Source organism: Mus pahari, chromosome 14 (genome assembly GCF_900095145.1).
Source record: "Mus pahari chromosome 14, PAHARI_EIJ_v1.1, whole genome shotgun sequence".
Lineage (NCBI taxonomy): Eukaryota > Metazoa > Chordata > Mammalia > Rodentia > Muridae > Mus > Mus pahari.
Window position 1 is genome coordinate 19,171,220 of NC_034603.1, and position 16,419 is coordinate 19,187,638.

Genomic DNA, 16,419 nt, shown 5'->3' on the forward strand with positions numbered 1-16,419 from the left:
GCATTAAATGTGGGAAGTTAGAAAATTAGAAGAACAAAATTTATGGACAGTTCTCTTTTCTCTTTAATAAAACCATGCAGTTTGCCAGTAGCTTAGGAAAGGACAGTGTGAGGTAGTTCTTTGGTTCTTTTGTTTTGTTTTGTTTTGCTTTTGTTTAATTTAGCCCATTGATTTAAAAATGCATATATTTTAAGTATTTACTATTAAAATATTAGCTGTAGTAAATAGGCTTATAGCTGATATTCCTTTTTCTAATGACAAATCAACACTCTTGAACTCAGATTTTTCTAGTGTTTCTATATTGCATATATTATATAATGTGGATGAGATAAAAGGCTTTTCTGTTACCTTATAAACGGTCATTGTCAATGTCTGCTACAGTGAAGTGTCTGGTCTTAAAAAGTGACTGGCAGGTATGAAATTTTCTGTTAATTATTATATGACCACAGTTTTATTCTTGCAATCTCAATATCTCATAGGACTAAATTAATAAAAGTTTCCTCATAGTCACTATACTTAGTGTCAATATGAACTTTGGTTAATCGTTTACTCATGCAAATCTATGTTCAAGGCGTCCTCTTCGATATGAATTTTATAGTGATTGGTTAGGGAGGACCTCTGGCTGAAGAGCTTGCCACAGGCGCTGCACTCGTAGGGCTTCTCTCCAGTGTGAATCCTCTGATGGGAAATAAGTGAGGAGCTTTGTCTAAAACTCTTCCCGCACGTGTTACATTTAAAGGGTTTCTCTCCCGTGTGAATCCTCTGGTGCTGAATAAGAGCTGCACTTTGTCCAAATGACATCCCGCATTCTATACATTGATAAGGTTTCTCTCCAGTGTGGATTCGCTGGTGGTTACTTAGGGATGAGTTACACCTGAACGTTTTGCCACACTCATTACATTTATAGGGTCTTTCTCCAGTATGCATTCTCTGATGTTGGATCAGAGCTGAAGTTTGTCGGAAGGCTTTTCCACAAACTTTACATTTACATGGTTTCTCTCCAGTGTGAATTCTTTCGTGAATGATAAGAGTTGAATGGGAACTTAAGGCTTTGCCACACTCATTGCAATTATACAATTTCTCTCCCGTATGAATTATTCGGTGTCTATTGAGTCTTGAGATAGACGTGAAGCCTTTCCCGCACTCGCTGCATCTGTAGGGCTTTTCTCCGGTGTGGATTCTTTCATGCTGAATGAGTGATGCGCTCTGACTGAAGGCCCTACCACACTCGCTGCATTTGAAAGGCTTCTCTCCGGTGTGGATCCTCTGATGATAACGAAGGGATGAGCTAGACTTAAAGGTGTTGCCACATTCATTACACAAGTAGGTCTTCTTTCTGGAATGAATTCTCTGGCACCCTGAAAGTGAAGTAGATGCCTTCCTTCCTGGGTTATATTTATGAGGATTTTCTCGGGCATGGATTTTTTGGTGCAAAAAAAGGCCAGACCTTCTGCTAAAAGATTTTCCACATTCTTTGCATGTATAGGATTTCTCCAAAGTATGAGTTCTTAGGTGCTTACAGAGGGATGCACTATGGCTGAAGGCCTTCCCACACTCTTTACATATGTAGGGCTTCTCCCCAGTGTGAGTTCTTTGATGTTGAATAAGGGCAGAACTTTGGCTGAACGCTTTCAAACAGTCTTTACACTGAAATAGTCTCTCTCCAGTATGGTTTTTCAGATGTTTGCGGAGGGATGAGTTGTGAATGAAGGCTTTATCACAAGCACTACATTTATAGCGTTTCTCTACTGTCTTGATTTTTGGTTGATTAAGTAAAGTTGAATTTTCCTTGAGGCTATTTCTTTGTGTTTTTTCTCTTGCAATCTTTTGCTTACCAATTGACTTCAGGCCAATGCTTGGACCAAATTCAAAATTCTTATGGCTTTTATCTACATTAAGAATTTTTGTATGGGTGATTGAAATTATTTCTAAGCTTTCATTTGTGTCCTGTGTTCTAAAACTGTTGTCAGATCTGCAGGATTTCCCTGAGGGGAAGTCCCAGGCCTCATCCCTTTTGAGGTGTTTCCTCTTTAATTCCTGAAATAATGACTCTTTAGTTTGAGTTGATTTTGTGGTTTGAAGACTGCTATGACATCCTGGAAGAAAAACCAAAATTACCAGTGACAGGTGTGATTAGCTCAGACTAAACCTATAGGAAGAATGTTAATGTTACCTAAATGAATACTACATGCCTATAGATATTAGCAAGAAAGAAGAAATGGAAAATAAACACTTTATAAGATACTGGATGAGTGCCAATCAATTGGAGTGAACAAAAGGATAAAGTAAGCTCACCTAAGGAGGTGAGAGCAAAAGTAACCGGTAGAGGGGTAGAGAAGCACAGATTGGGAAGTGTAGCCTGGTATAGAACTCAAAAATTATGGTGCTTCTGCCAGTCCTTTTCATTTTGGATTTATTAACCTCTCTTTTCTACATGTCAGAATCCTTACCAGACTTCCAATGCAGTGTAGGTAACTCCTCTGTCGCATCTTTTCCTGACTGAGTCTAACAGTCCACAGCCCTCCTCTTATCATAGCACTTATTACAAGGCACAGCAATTCATCACTTAATGACAGGGATGTGCTCTGGGAAATGTGGGAGGTCATCCTCACGTACACCTTCCAGAGGATACTTGACACAAATCTAGATGGTGTAGGTGGTCCTTATGATAGGCTATGTGTCTTTATAAAATCAAAAGATACAGCAGACATGAGAGGTTTGAGACTGCTGCCAGTATCACAGCACCTCCTTAACCTTTCTTCCCACAAGGACAAGCATACTTTAATACACAGTATTAAAATACAAGCACAGTACTCATGACCTGTGCTATTATCAAATATTATGTACTGTAATAACTCTAATATTATACTTTTACACTTCTAGCAACATAGGATTGTTTCTATCAGCATTGCTACAAACACATAGATAGTACATTCTGTTAAGTTTCATTTATTCAATGTGGAGAGCAGGGTAGCTTTGAACTCACAGCGATCTACATGCTTCTGCCTCTTGAGCACTGGGATTAAAGGAGCACGTCACCACTTTAGCTTGCATTCTATTGCTTTAAATTTCTAAAGTTAGATTTGCTTGTTTTACTTTATGTGTGTCTTCTTGCATGTGTACATGTATGTACATGTATGTACAACAAATGCTACTAACTGCCTGCAGAGGTCAAAAGAGAACATCAGAGACTCTGGAACTAGAGTTATGGACGATTGTGAGTGTTGTGGTGTCCAGGACACAAGTGCTCTTAACTGTCTATCCGTGTCTTCAGCTCCCTCTATTACCTTTTCATGGCTATGTCACAAGGTAACAGTTCATTTTCATCTCCATTATATTCTCATGGCACCATCGTTGCATATGCAGCTCATCATTTGCTAAAATATTACTATATAATACACAAGGACATTATACATACTTAAAGAAGCATTCAATGAGAATCTGTGTCACACAGATAATAAAGATAAAACAGGACTTGAGGAATTCCTTAACTGCCTGATAAAATTCAAACATTTTAATCCTAAAGCTAATCAGTTTGTTAATGAAGAGACATTAGATATATTTCATTGCAATCAAGAATGAGGCAAATATATCCATTTTCCTACTATTCATCTTTAAAGAACTATTAATTATTGCAGACAATTAAATTAGAGAAGTTGAAAAACTGCCTGTATTTGCTGATGACATAATGTCTCTTAAAACTAATTTCATGAAGAAGCATATGCAGAATTGGCACACAAAAGTATTCCTATAAAGAATAAGAGGAATACAGGAAATTTGAAAAACTATATGAGTAAATTTTTATAGGTATCTTGAATGAAAATGCTGTTCTTGGATGTTACAACCCAGAATTCTAAAAATGCCACAAAAGTCAGGATATAGCTCAGAATTTCTCAGTAGCAGATCACATCCCGGGGCAGATAATTCTCTGTTCTTTGGGACTATGTTGGGGTGACCTTTCCTCACATTGTAATAGGGTGCGTCTCTGCATTTTTGACTGTTAACTATATACTGGCAAAGAGCTACATCCTGGCAGGTTTTGGGTGTTGTCATTTCCTTGTCCCATCTCTAGGTTTTCTATTTGTAAATGCTTGTCCATCCCACCTGCCCAAAAGAGGAAGGTCAGACAGCCCACAATGCCTTAGGCAACCAAAGAGATGGATCAGACGCTATCTTACTGCTGATTGGTTATAATAAAGAGCTGACAGCCAATGCCTAGGGCAGCATGTAAGGGGGCAGAGCTTCCAGGCAGGTGGGGACACTGGAGGGATGCAAGCAGAGTCAGGAAAATTGAGGCATGCAGGGAGAAAGCAGAAGGAAGACTAAAGTGGGGCAGGAGGTAAAGAGCTAGCCACATGGCGGGGATGTAGGCCAGGAAGGCAGGCTAAGTTAGAACTTAGCTCAGAGACTGCCCCAGCCAATAGCTTTAAACTATAGTCTTCACTTCATGCAAGACCTCATCCGCAGCATCATGTGGAAGCAGAGAATGCCCAGAGTGTAAAGCAAGTGTACAAAAGAAAAAGTGAACATCAGAGAATATGGCATCTCTAATGGTGTGAAGTACCACGATTCTATATCCCTCCCTGGACGGCAAGTGCATCTGTAAAATCAGTCCATTAGAATTATTTCGAAACTCCAGAGCATGTGCAGCATCAACAGGAAGGCCGGAGCAGTAAACTGAAGTGCATTTCATGTAGGAACAGCTATTCACCTTTCAGCAGCCAGCTCCAAGGAGCAACCTGCTAGCCTTCTTACAACAGCCATACAACCAGGAGGCAAGAAGGACCAGCTACAAAGGGAGGGGCATGGGGGTGGGGAGGTGGGGGGGCTCCACTCCTATCTCCACTGGCAGGAACGGATACCCAACAATTAGGACAGTGTCCTTCCCCCTTTACTTGTCCTTCCCCTGATTTTAAAAACCAGACAATAATAATATAATAACTTATAATGACTAAAGAGAAAAATCACCCATCACCCCAGCAGACCCTGGGAAGTGGAATATTCAGATGCTTACATTTTAATAAAAAATGACAAGGCAGGGGACTGGAGAGAGGGCTCAGTGCTTATGAGCACTGGATGCTCGTTCACAAGTTCTGGATTCAATACCTAGCACCTCACATGGCAGCTCACAACTCTAAATCTCTAGTCCCTGGGGAGCTAGCACTCCATTGTGGCTTTTGTGAGCACTGCACCCATGTGGTGCACAGACATTTTTGCGGGCAGAACATCCAAACACATAAAAATGAAAACAGGTTTTGACTTATTAAAATATATATATATATATATATATATATATATATATATATATATATATATATATATATCACAAGGCAGAAGACACAAAGGAAAGTAGGTCCCTTCAGAGGAAGGGATATGGCTGGAAGTGTAACTCGCTGGTAGAGCACCTGCCTAGCAAGTGCAAGGCCTGGCTCTCCAGCACTATAAAAAAGTTGCCTTGGTAGTTTCCACAGAATTACTGTATTTCTCCAAACAAAGGTTTCAAAGATAGACAACCATGGTCTCTACATCAGAAACTGTCACTTTAGACTGAAAAACAAAGGCTCTTGTATTCAGGGTCTATCAGAACAGGGTATAGTCAATCTTTCAGCTCTTCCTTCATCCTCAGTGTCTGACCTGGCCCAACCTCAGCCCTGTCTCCCAGTTCCCCAACTCCAGGCTCCTAGCCCTCAACCCTTCCCATTAGGGGCAGGAAGCTGCTCTCTGAGAGGGACAGTGCTGGGCCCACCTCCAGGTGCTTATGTCTCCTCAGTGTTGGGATTCAGACCCAGGACAAGCAGCTGAGGGGTATATTTTGCCTATCAAAGTAGACCTGACCTCCAGGTTCTCCCAGCATCCCTCAGTCCCTACCTGTTACACGCAAGGCTGGCTTACCTGAACTTTCTAACTTCTCTCCCAGAAGCTCTTCCCTATAGAATCCAGACATTCTGCTCTCCTTCCCCACCTCTGCATTTTCTCTCTTTCTGCTCAAGCTCTTTCTCTTCCCCCTCCCACTGTCCCCCCTTCCACCATCCCCTCTCCCACCGTCCCCCCTCCCACCGTCCCCCCTCCCACCGTCCCCCCTCCCACTGTCTCCCTCCCCATGGCTTCCCTTGTTGTCCCCACTGAAATATCAGGGATCATAAAATTCTCCTTAAACTTCTTAGATATTCCTGTTATCCACAGGGCAGGCCAAAGCTCTTAGCACCGTGCCAAAATCCAGTGAGGCCACCCAAGCTCATTTCCTGTGTCTCAATTTCCTATATATACTCTGTGCAGCTAGAAAAAAAATTACTTCCTATATACCCTTAAATATGCTGATTTCTGGTACATGAAAGGCAGCTCTCCTCAGAAACAAAAGGGACCATAGACAAGAGGGGAAGCTAGGAGCTGGGAGCCTGGGATTTTCCTTTCCCATCATTCTGTGAGGACCAAGTACCTGAAGAAGTCTCTTGTTGAGGGACAGGCCAATCTAAGGCTTTCTGGAGACCCTGATGTTTGGAAAAGGAACATGGTCCCTTATCTAAAGTGCTTGGCAGAGCTGGTAACGGCCTGGGGCCGGGGCTTTGGCAGAGCTTCAGCTTCAGATCTGCAGAGGCCAGTTCTTCTGACCCCAAGGCCACTGTGCACTAAATCTGCGACATTCTTAAGATACCTTGTATTCCCCTTGTGCAAACTGCTCAGTTAGCTTCCCGCTGACTCCATCCCATTGTGTCATAGCTGTCTAATCATTCTGTCCCATTTCCCCCACAAACCGTATACATAAGATGCTGTATTTCAGCCAGGTGTGGTGGTGCACGCCTTTAATCCCAGCACTCGGGAGGCAGAGGCAGGCGGATTTCTGAGTTCAAGGCCAACCTGGTCTACAGAGTGAGTTCCAGGACAGCCAGGGCTATACAGAGGAACCCTGTCTTCAACCCCCGGCCCCCCGCAAAAGAATGCTGTATTTCTTAATAAACTTGCTTGGCATAAGACATTTCTGACCCCAGCCTTCCTATCTCCTTTATCTTCTCGTCCCTTGGTCCTTCCCCTTAGGATTCCTGTCACCGAAAAGCAACTTCCTGGTCCAGCTCAGTCTCTGGACACCGAGGCTACCCACTGTTTTTATTTCGCAGAGATTCTAGGGTATTTCAGACCCACCCACTTACCAAGAGGGGAGCATCCATGACTTTCCTTCTCTATTTTCCAGGGCTCTTCTCCTTGCTGCAACACCGAGATCATCTTTGGTTTGGTAAATGGGAATCCTAATCGCAAACAAAATTAGCAATAACACTAAAAAGACTTGGTCTTGTTTTAACGTGGATAAGCACTGCAGATGTGTGGGAAATCCAGCTACACTTCTACTGGGTATTTAAGCTGTTCCTTGTCATGTGACAGGACGTGTCAGGCAGAGGCCAAGTGGCTCACAGGACAGGACTGGGAGAACTAATTGCACATTATGGAAATTCAAGAAACAGGCAGCCTTAGCATTCTAGAAAAGGGCTGTTGGGTGTGCAGACAGAATAAAAACTTACAGACAGGTATCTGTGAAAAGGATTACGTGTCAAGCAGACTGTTTAAAGCGAGAAACCATTTGATTTCTTTTCAGGAAGAGTGTGCACAGCATTTGACTGGAGAAAGAAGTGGGAAAGACAGGAAACAGGAGGGGGGCGAGGGAAGGCTTTGTTTACAGGCAGCACAGAATAAATACAACATGAAAACTGCTGCTTCAACACTGGAGGAATTTCTACTGCCAAGTTGCAGGCACCGGGGAACAGTATGAGTATCAACTCCCTATGTTCTCCTATTTGGGGCATATGGACACCTGGAAGTGGAAAAAAAGTTTCAATATTTAATAGCGATCTGGTTTGTGCAGCCTTACAGCAAACCTCAGCTAGGGCGTTTTAATGACCATAGTGTCCATTCGGGGAAGAAGGCGCCGAGGTCTCGCTTGTGAGTCTCTGCCCACGGGGAACCCTCTTACCCAGCGAGGCCAGGTTGCTGTAGTTCTCCAGCATCACCTCACGGTACAGGCTTCTCTGAGAGGGATCCAGCTTCTTCCACTCATCCCGAGTAAAGAGCACGGCCACGTCTTCAAATGTCACCGACACCTGTGAGGAAAAGCCGTTCCAACTCAACAGCCTCATACAGCATGAGGGAGGTGACAGTGTGGAAGGTGGACAGGCCATCATGAAATGATGTCACTGAGGATTCTGAAGAGGCTAGGTCATCTACCATTCAGTCATCAATTCAACCAGTGACAGACACACAAAGAAGTTGTTCTGGCAAAAGGTCTCTTGGGTTCTTTGTTTTGTTTTTGTTTTTGAGACAATCTATGAAGCTCTGGGTGGCCTGGAACTTGGTATGGTGGGCCAGACTAGCCCCAACCTCACAGAGATCTACCTGCCTCTGCCTCCCTGGTACTGGGATTAAAGTCCTTCAGCACCATGTCCAGCAACATGCCTTACTCTGCGTTTTCATATGCATGCAATGCCTGCTGGAAAAATAACTCACTATGGAGAGAACACAAACAATAATCTTTGCTTTAAAGACTAATCAGCGCACAGGCATGCGTGTAAATCATTTCAACAATGAAAAAAAAAAAAAAAAAAAGCTGTGTAGCTGGGCTGGTAAGGCCCGCACACCGTCCCCTGCTTCGGTCCTCACTCCAGAGACAAGAATGTGAGGTCAGCACTGCCACTGAAGGTTTCCACCATATACACCTCTTCTGATCTTAAACTTCAGGACACTGAGGCCATCCCCCACCCCCACCCCCATGGTATCGGCCCATGGAGAGCAGATAAAGGAGATGAAAGAGAAGGTTCACACACACAAGGATGAAGGTTCAGGGCATGAACACAACTTGACTCTCCTGGATGGAACGTAAAGGCTTAAGGCCCGCATCTCAGCCCCTTATGGGTCCAAAGACAACCTGACATATCCTACAAGGGGATGCGCTTGTTGTTTTTAATTTATTGGCAAGGAAACCGAGACACAGAAGTTAGACTTACTTATTCAAGGCCCACAGATGGTAACAGAGGGGGTAGGGTAAAAATCAACTCTCTTGAGCCTCCCACTTCCCGACCACTGTGCTTACTAATTTTCTGCCAAATATCCCACGAAACCCACGTCATGGCTTCTTGATAAGTTGTCTCCTTGCTCTCAGAGTGAGGTTCGTGACGCTGTGTCCCCTGCAGTATGGCTTTCCCCTGTCCACACAGCAGCTCACTTCGATGTGGGCAGCTCTATATTCCCGCACCTCCAAACGGCAGGTCAAGAGTAGTTTTCACAAGAATGGTACAATGCAAACCTAGGATCCATAGAGTAAAGGAGGGGACCACGGGATGGGGAAACCCGCAAGCCTTCTTAAGGGCAAAAAAGAAATAGATGGGCAATCCAGATGAGGGCTGAGAAAAATAAACATGAGGGAAGCAGACCAGAAAGGACTTCCACCAGCTGTGTCCCTAGTGATAGCAGGCATCTGCATGTCACTGTCAATTTAATAAGCACAACAGACCAGGATCAGTCAACAGTAACGCAAGATACTGTGAGCGAGCGTGCAGTGTGCTTCCTAGACAAGCAGCTCCTCCATGGGCACCAAATCCTGGTGAAGGGTGTACTGGGTAGAGAACCTCAGTCTGGAAGGAAAACCAAAACCATATAAAAGACTCCTTCTGCCATGAACTGAGATGGCAACGCGCTCACCTGAGACTTCCCTTCCCTTTGCTCTGGAGCCATGGTCTCTTTCTGGGCTTTTCTCAAAGATGGGTACAGTGTCCAAAAATGTGATCTGAGGGAAGAAGAAAGAAAGCTTGCTTCGCACCCCTCAGAAGCTGCATCTCCGAATGTGTTCCACCAGCTGAGCCTGGCGCTTCAAAGCGGGAGCTGGGGGTGGGCGGCAGAGAATCGACAAGTCACCACTCTTCTGGTCTCTAGATTTCCAGAAACAAGTCTCAGGCGACACTGGACTCCTTGTCACCGAGGAGACTCACTATGCCTCCGCGAGTCAGGCATCACTCTATGCTGTTCACCACAGCTGAGTTGGCACTGCCAGCCCCCTTCAGATCAGGAAACTGAGGCCAGAGTGCAGCCACAGTGGGGACACAAACGTTTTCCACCCGTTCAGATCTGACCACGGGCCCACTCCACGTGCTGCCCACCCAACTGCTCTGCTGCTGTCAAGGGGTCAATTTCCACATCCCCAGAGAAAACTCCAGAAAGGGGGACCAGTGGCTCATGGCGGTTCATGCTGAAGTCGCCACAGGCCTCCGTGTCCTCCAGCCTGGCCGCTCACCTCCCCCCAGCTCCTGCCACGCCTCATGAAGGCTCGCAGCCGCCACGCTTGGAGATTCAGACTGGGGAGCTAGATCAGAGCCACAGACACCCCGCGGCCTGATGGAGCTCACAGGGGGCGGGGCTGGAGGGGGGGAGTAATGAGGATGACTGACGCAGAGGCCTCTGGGAAATGTAGTTTACCTCGGTACTCAAGGATTCTGGGATATAAAGTTGACCGCTTTGGTGCGCAGCTGCAGTGGAGAGCCCCCCTCTCCAAACCCCTCCCCACAGGCCCCGGGTCACCAGCTCTGTGAAGTCTTAGATGTGGTATGCACTGTAATTCCATTTGTGTGGAAGGGGTAAGGCCAGCCGACAGTGGCCAGAAACAGACCGGCAGTTACGTATTGACATCATATTGTAAGCCTTTTGAAATAAACCAAAGAACAAAAGGGACATCACTTGGTAAGCAATGGTTTTTAGTAGGATAAAGAGTAGACAGTGAGCTGTGGAAATAATCATATATTGATTTAGATTCAGAGGGTGTTACAAGAAAATGCAAAAGAAAGGCTAGTTGAAACCTAGTGCTCTGGGATTTAAAATAAAAATGAATGAATGAATGAACGAATAAATAAATAAATAAATAAATAAATAAATAAATAAATAAATAAATAAATAAATAAATAAATGGAGAATGATAGATGAAGACACCTGATATCGACCTCTGGTCTGAGTAAAATGTACAACACACACTCCAAAGCATAGAAAATATGATTGTGGAAGCCGTAGTATGCCAGTGTGACACACAATACAGTACATTCCTCTGTCCACATATCTTCATTTGCAAGTATTTATTGCAATGAGTCATTGGTCTGGTTCGAGATCTCTGGCTTCTGTGACACCATCAATATTGGCTCCTCACAGGGAAGCCTCCTGGTTATCCTGTTGCCCTGTGTCATGGAGATCCTGCAGCAGCTTCGGATCGGCGGGACTGGCCCTTTCATGTGCCCCAACAATTCACACAAGATACAGATTTTAGGGTGGGGCAACCAGAGCCCTGGATCTGGGCCTGGGTGGCAGCTGAGCTGGTGAGCTCAATGGCTGTACCTTATCTGAATCACCAGGGTGAACTCTCCAGCACTGTTCAGCAAGGCCACCCAGTGTCACCGTCAGCAGGAGGCAGAATCACCTCTCCTACTCTCACACCCTTGGGCCAGCTCACCAGCACCTTGGTCATCAGGGCATCTTCACTGTGTTGCCCAGAAGAGCTCTCGGGCCTGCTCTCTGGAATGCTGCAGCCAGTGAGGGGGCAGGACCAGCTCTCCTACTCTCATGCCCTCCAGCTGCTACCTCAGATGGCAAGGGACAGGGTGGGGGAGGGCATCACCCCACCCACCCACCCAGGCTGTTGAAATTCCTCTTACAGGATAAGGTGTTCACAGGGGCGAGACTTAAAAGGATACAATGAAAAAGGGAGGAACAGAGGCAAGGATAGTGTTGAATGGGGTTGCAAGCAGTTCACATCAGATCTAAGAAACACAAAGTTACTCTTAATTACAAATAGAAGCATTATTTAACCAGGACTTAACTAGGGACAAACAGAACTTACTAACTAGGATTTAACACAAGACAAACATAGTCTTCTTAATAACTATAACTTCTTAATAACTTTAATAACTTCTTAATAAGCCTTACCCTGTAAAGACTAAACACAGGACAACCAGGAACTGCTTTTGACTGTCTTAACTGCAAACAGAACTCAAGCTGTAAGGTGTATTTTTCTGTTTTTGCCTTCCATTACCTTCTGAGATACTTGTTTGTGTTTTGGTCTCATAGCACCAGCGTGATATTCTTAACTCCTACTCTCTGTAGCTACAGTTAACCTATACTGTAAGCATTCATTACAATGACAGGAATTTCCTAATTCTCCTGCAGCAGAACTGTCTTCCTGATGAGCCCCTTTCTCGGCTTATAAAATGCTGGCATTGCTCAAGACTAATTCCTGGGGTCTTTTCTTCACTGACTCTTGAGTTATCCCTATTATTATTTTAATTGCCTTCAATTCTTCAATATTCCCCCAGTTTTCTTCTGAGTTCTGGTAATCCTCCAGATGTGCCCTCTGAACTTTGCCATCATCCAGTTTTAATAGGGGCAGAGAGAGGGTCTCAAGTAGCTAGCCTCAGATTTGTTATACAGACAAAACTGGCCTTGAACTCATGGTGCTTCTGCCTCTACCCCACACGCCCCCAGTTGTAGGGATAGAAAATGTGTGCTACCTGGCTTGCACAGAGGCATTCTAAAGATTGTTGTGTGTTTTTTTATAAGGGCTTCCACATGGGCAGTTGAGAACTATTTTACTGTCACAGTGCTCTGGAGCAAACACTTTTGGGGTTTTGGGGTTTACTGTGGTTCACCACAACCTGACCTTGAGGCAAGAATAGCCTTGCCCTGAGTTGCTGAAGGATATTTGATCACGTTATGAACCCCAAGATTGAGAACTGGAGAAGCCCGTTTCTAGTTGTGGTGTGGCTCAGCCCTAGCACACGCCTTTAACCCAGAAGCTTTCTGTAAACAAGAGCTAAATCAAATCAAGGCTAGGTTAAAAGGTGGAGCAAGCAACCAGTTGATAGGGAGTGATCACAAGATAACCCAGGAAAGAGGAAGGAGGGCCTTTGAGTTGAAGGATATCTGAGACAGCATGAAGAAGGAAAAGGAGCTTTGTCCTTCTGGGATGTTGATGGAGTAGGAAGGTCAGCTGGGTGCTTTCTCTGCCTCTCTGAGCTAGCAGCCTTTCACCACAGCATCTGGCTCCTAAGTCTTCATTTGGTAAATCAAACGTTTGGCATTTTGTTTTTAAAACAACACTGAATCAGACAGAAATAGTTCATCATGACCACTCATCTTAAATTTGGCATTTGTGTTTCCCTACTAATAGATTAGCAATGTCAAATCTTTGACGTGAAATATGTGCCCCTCTGCTGGTAGTAATTTAAAGCTGGGTGGAAGCAAAGTGCAAAGTCCAAAGTCTCCTTTGTATTTCTTTCTACTTCACTTGCTATTTTTCATACTACACCTGTATAAGGGTGATCACTGATAACCGCATGACACAGTCAATATCAGGATGTCTTGAAGTGTTCTCCTTCAACAAAATTAGTCTATTGTTTTTAAATTTAACCTTGGGCATGTTCTTAGGACAAGGATTGTAAAGAGCCACATTATTTGCTAAAATATCACAAGAATGGTCTCTAGCCCAGTTGCTGGAATTGTTTCCCTCTGAAATCTCTTGATCTGGGCCTCCATAGTCCACATTGCTCTCAGCACTACTTTCTCTCAAGATCCTACTAGTCTGGCCTAATAAGCTCTACCTACAGCATACAAGCACCCTTTGATTCCAAAGTCCCAAAGTCTTCTTCATTCCTCCAGAAAAGCCCACATGGTCAGGTTATTCACAGCAACATCCCACTCCTGGTACCAACTTCTGTATCAGTTACTTTTCTATTGCCATGACAAGACTCCATGACCAAGGCAACTTTAGAAGGCAAGGCTCATAGTTCCAGATTGGTAAGAGTCCAATCATTATCATGATGGGAATGCACTGCAGTGAGCATTCTCAGGAACAGCTGAGAGCTCACATCTCAAACCACAAGCTGCGAGTAGAGAAGGAACACTTGAAATGGCCTTTTGAACTGCTTGCTCCCACTGAAATAATTTCTACAGCAAGGCCCACTCTTCCTAAGCTTCCCCAAACACCACCACCCTAGAACCAAGCATTCAAAAGCCAGAGACTACAGTGAGAACCCCCGACATCAATCAAACCACTACAGATACCTTGAGATTAGTCCATGAAACATTGGCCAACACCTTTGTTACATAATCCATTTGAAGTTGAATCTGCTGTATGTTGGAAGAAACATACTTGTTAATATTAATGGAATGCTAATAAATGCTAGCAAAATAAATTTTAGCAAAATTAAGGGTGAGGGACCCTTACCGTGACTATGCCCGTTCAGCAATCATTTGTATAGCTGTCCATGAGAAGAAAGAACAGATTTGGCATGGAAGAAGATTCGGCCATTAGGTAAGAGAAGGAAGTTGTATCAAGGCAGTGGGTGGCAGAGGATTTGTGCTAGCATTAAGTATTGCTAAGTCGTTTGTTATGGCCGCTGTGACAAAACACCACAACCAAAATAGCTTGGGGAGGACAGGGTTTACTTCATTCTGTAGTTCCACACCACAGTCCATCACAGAAGAAAGTCAGATCAGGAGCTCAGGGCAGAAACCTGGAGGCAGAAGCTGATGCAGAGGCCATGGAAGAGTGTTGCTTCCTAGCTTGCTTCCTGTGGCTTGCTCAGCCTACTTTTTGATAGTACCGAAGGCCATCAACCTAGGGGTGGCACCAGTCGCAGTGAGCTGGGCCCTCCCTTGTCAATCAGCAATCAAGAAAATGTTCCACAACTTTACCTACAGGCCAACCTGTAGTGGGCATTTTCTCAGTTGAGGTTCCTTCTTCCCAAATGAGTCTAGCCTATGTCACATTGACATAAAAGCTCGCCAGCACATGAGTGAAGTGAAAAACTTCTGCTTTCTTCTCCTTCTCCTTCTCCTTCTCCTTTTCCTTTGTCTTCTTTTGGTTTTTCAAGACATGGTTTCTCTGTGTAGCTCTGGCTGTCCTGGAACTCACTCTGTAGACCAGGCTGGCTTCGAACTCAGAAATCCACCTGCCTCTGCCTCCTAAGTGCTGGGATTAAAGGCATGCACCACCACTGCCCAGCAACTTCTGCTTTCATTAAAAAGTCAGCTATGTCAAAAGGTATTTTCCTGAAGCAGATACAAGTAAAAGAATGTTTTGCTAAAACAGACACATGAAGGAACCTTTCACTGAAGCAGACACAGGTGAAAGGATATTTTACTAAAGCAAACACGTAAAAAGACACCTGATGAAAGATTCTTCACGAACCACACACACATATTGGTTTGCCTTACGTTGCATAGCTGAGCTCCTTTTATAATGACAACAGAGAAAAGCACACCAAAGGCTTTTGGTGATGTTCTGGCAGCATCTTGCTGCTTCCACGGACTTGGGCCAATTGACAGAGCGATGTCAGCTGACACAGACTCACACAGAGTTTTACTGAGATGAGATACATGGTGAGACAAGACCTGTAGAGGACATGTAATGTTTAGCGGGATATAAATAAGACTCAATGGACAGAGAAAGGGGCTCCTGTGCATAGCTAGCTTTACAATGTTTCATTGGTCACACGTCTTCATCTTCACTGATTTTCGCATCATGAAGAGATGCATGGCAAATAACTCCTGGTGTCCCTAGAGGTTCTGGTCCCTCCTGCTGACTCGTGCTGATTCTGCAGAGGTCTGGCTGTTTCTGCTGGGTCATGCCTCCCATGCTGATTCATGTTTGCTATCCCAGCACTACTAAACTGGACTACTGGTATAGTCATGAACTGTCTGTGCGTGGCTAGAGCTGCTACTGATTTCTATGAACTAAACTGCTGATCTCCTGACAACACAGATTAGATTTGCTCTAATGACCAATTTCTAAACAAGTCCATTTTTCCCATATCCTAATAACCTTTCTGGGCTAGAAGGAAGGTTAAAGCATTTTTTTAAAAAAAAAACCTTATTAAAATTAAGATTTTAAAAATCTAAACTACCCAGTAGCTATCGGGCATTTTTGGATAATTCTAAAATCAAGAGCTCTAACAGTTTGTAAGTTTACTTTTCTGGTGTTGGTGGTCCCTGAGTTCCTTTCTTCTTATTTGTCTAATTTTTGAAAACTTCACATATGTATATGATATAGTTTATGATAACCAGCTTCCTCTTCCTCTTCCGACTTCTCCCAGATCCCCTCACACCTTCACATCTTCTTCTTTATAGTCCACCGAGTCCAGTGAGTGCTGGCCCTGTGTGCCTCTGTGTAGGTCTGTCCACTGGGGCATGGCAACCTAGGAGAGGCCATCAACTGCAGATAGCTCTCAGCTAGGCTTGAAGCTTTGCAAGCCTCCCCGGTCTGTGCTGTAATGCTGACGGGCCTGAGCTCATGTGGGACTTGTGCAGGCAGCCATTCTGATTCCAACGGCTGTATCCACTCCAGAAGACACTGTCTTACAGCCGTCCTTACCAAAGCTCTGTCTCTTCCCAGATGTCCTCCGA

General features: G+C 44.4%; 1 protein-coding gene across 1 annotated transcript; it reads right to left on the reverse strand.

Moving 5' to 3' along the window:
* LOC115062408 (zinc finger protein 354B) lies at window positions 1-10,389 on the reverse strand. Its single transcript, XM_021213007.2, has 5 exons — window positions 10,271-10,389; window positions 9,682-9,766; window positions 7,961-8,087; window positions 7,146-7,241; window positions 1-2,096 (listed from the first exon to the last, which is right to left on the reverse strand). Exons 2-5 carry the CDS (start codon window positions 9,712-9,714, stop codon window positions 547-549), a joined length of 1,806 nt encoding a protein of 601 aa, XP_021068666.1. The 5' UTR covers window positions 9,715-9,766; window positions 10,271-10,389; the 3' UTR covers window positions 1-546.
* Window positions 10,390-16,419: the final 6,030 nt, after the last annotated feature.

What these genes read in the sequence shown, in the direction of transcription:
- LOC115062408 (XM_021213007.2), bottom strand. Translation starts at nt 9,714, where the DNA reads ATGGCTCCAGAGCAAAGGGAAGGGAAGTCTCAG. An exon ending in AAAGGGAAGGGAAGTCTCAG is followed by an intron (nt 8,088 to 9,681) that starts GTGAGCGCGTTG and finishes TTTTCCTCACAG; the next exon opens with GTGTCGGTGACATTTGAAGA. An exon ending in TCATGGATGCTCCCCTCTTG is followed by an intron (nt 2,097 to 7,145) that starts GTAAGTGGGTGG and finishes TTTTTCTTCCAG; the next exon opens with GATGTCATAGCAGTCTTCAA.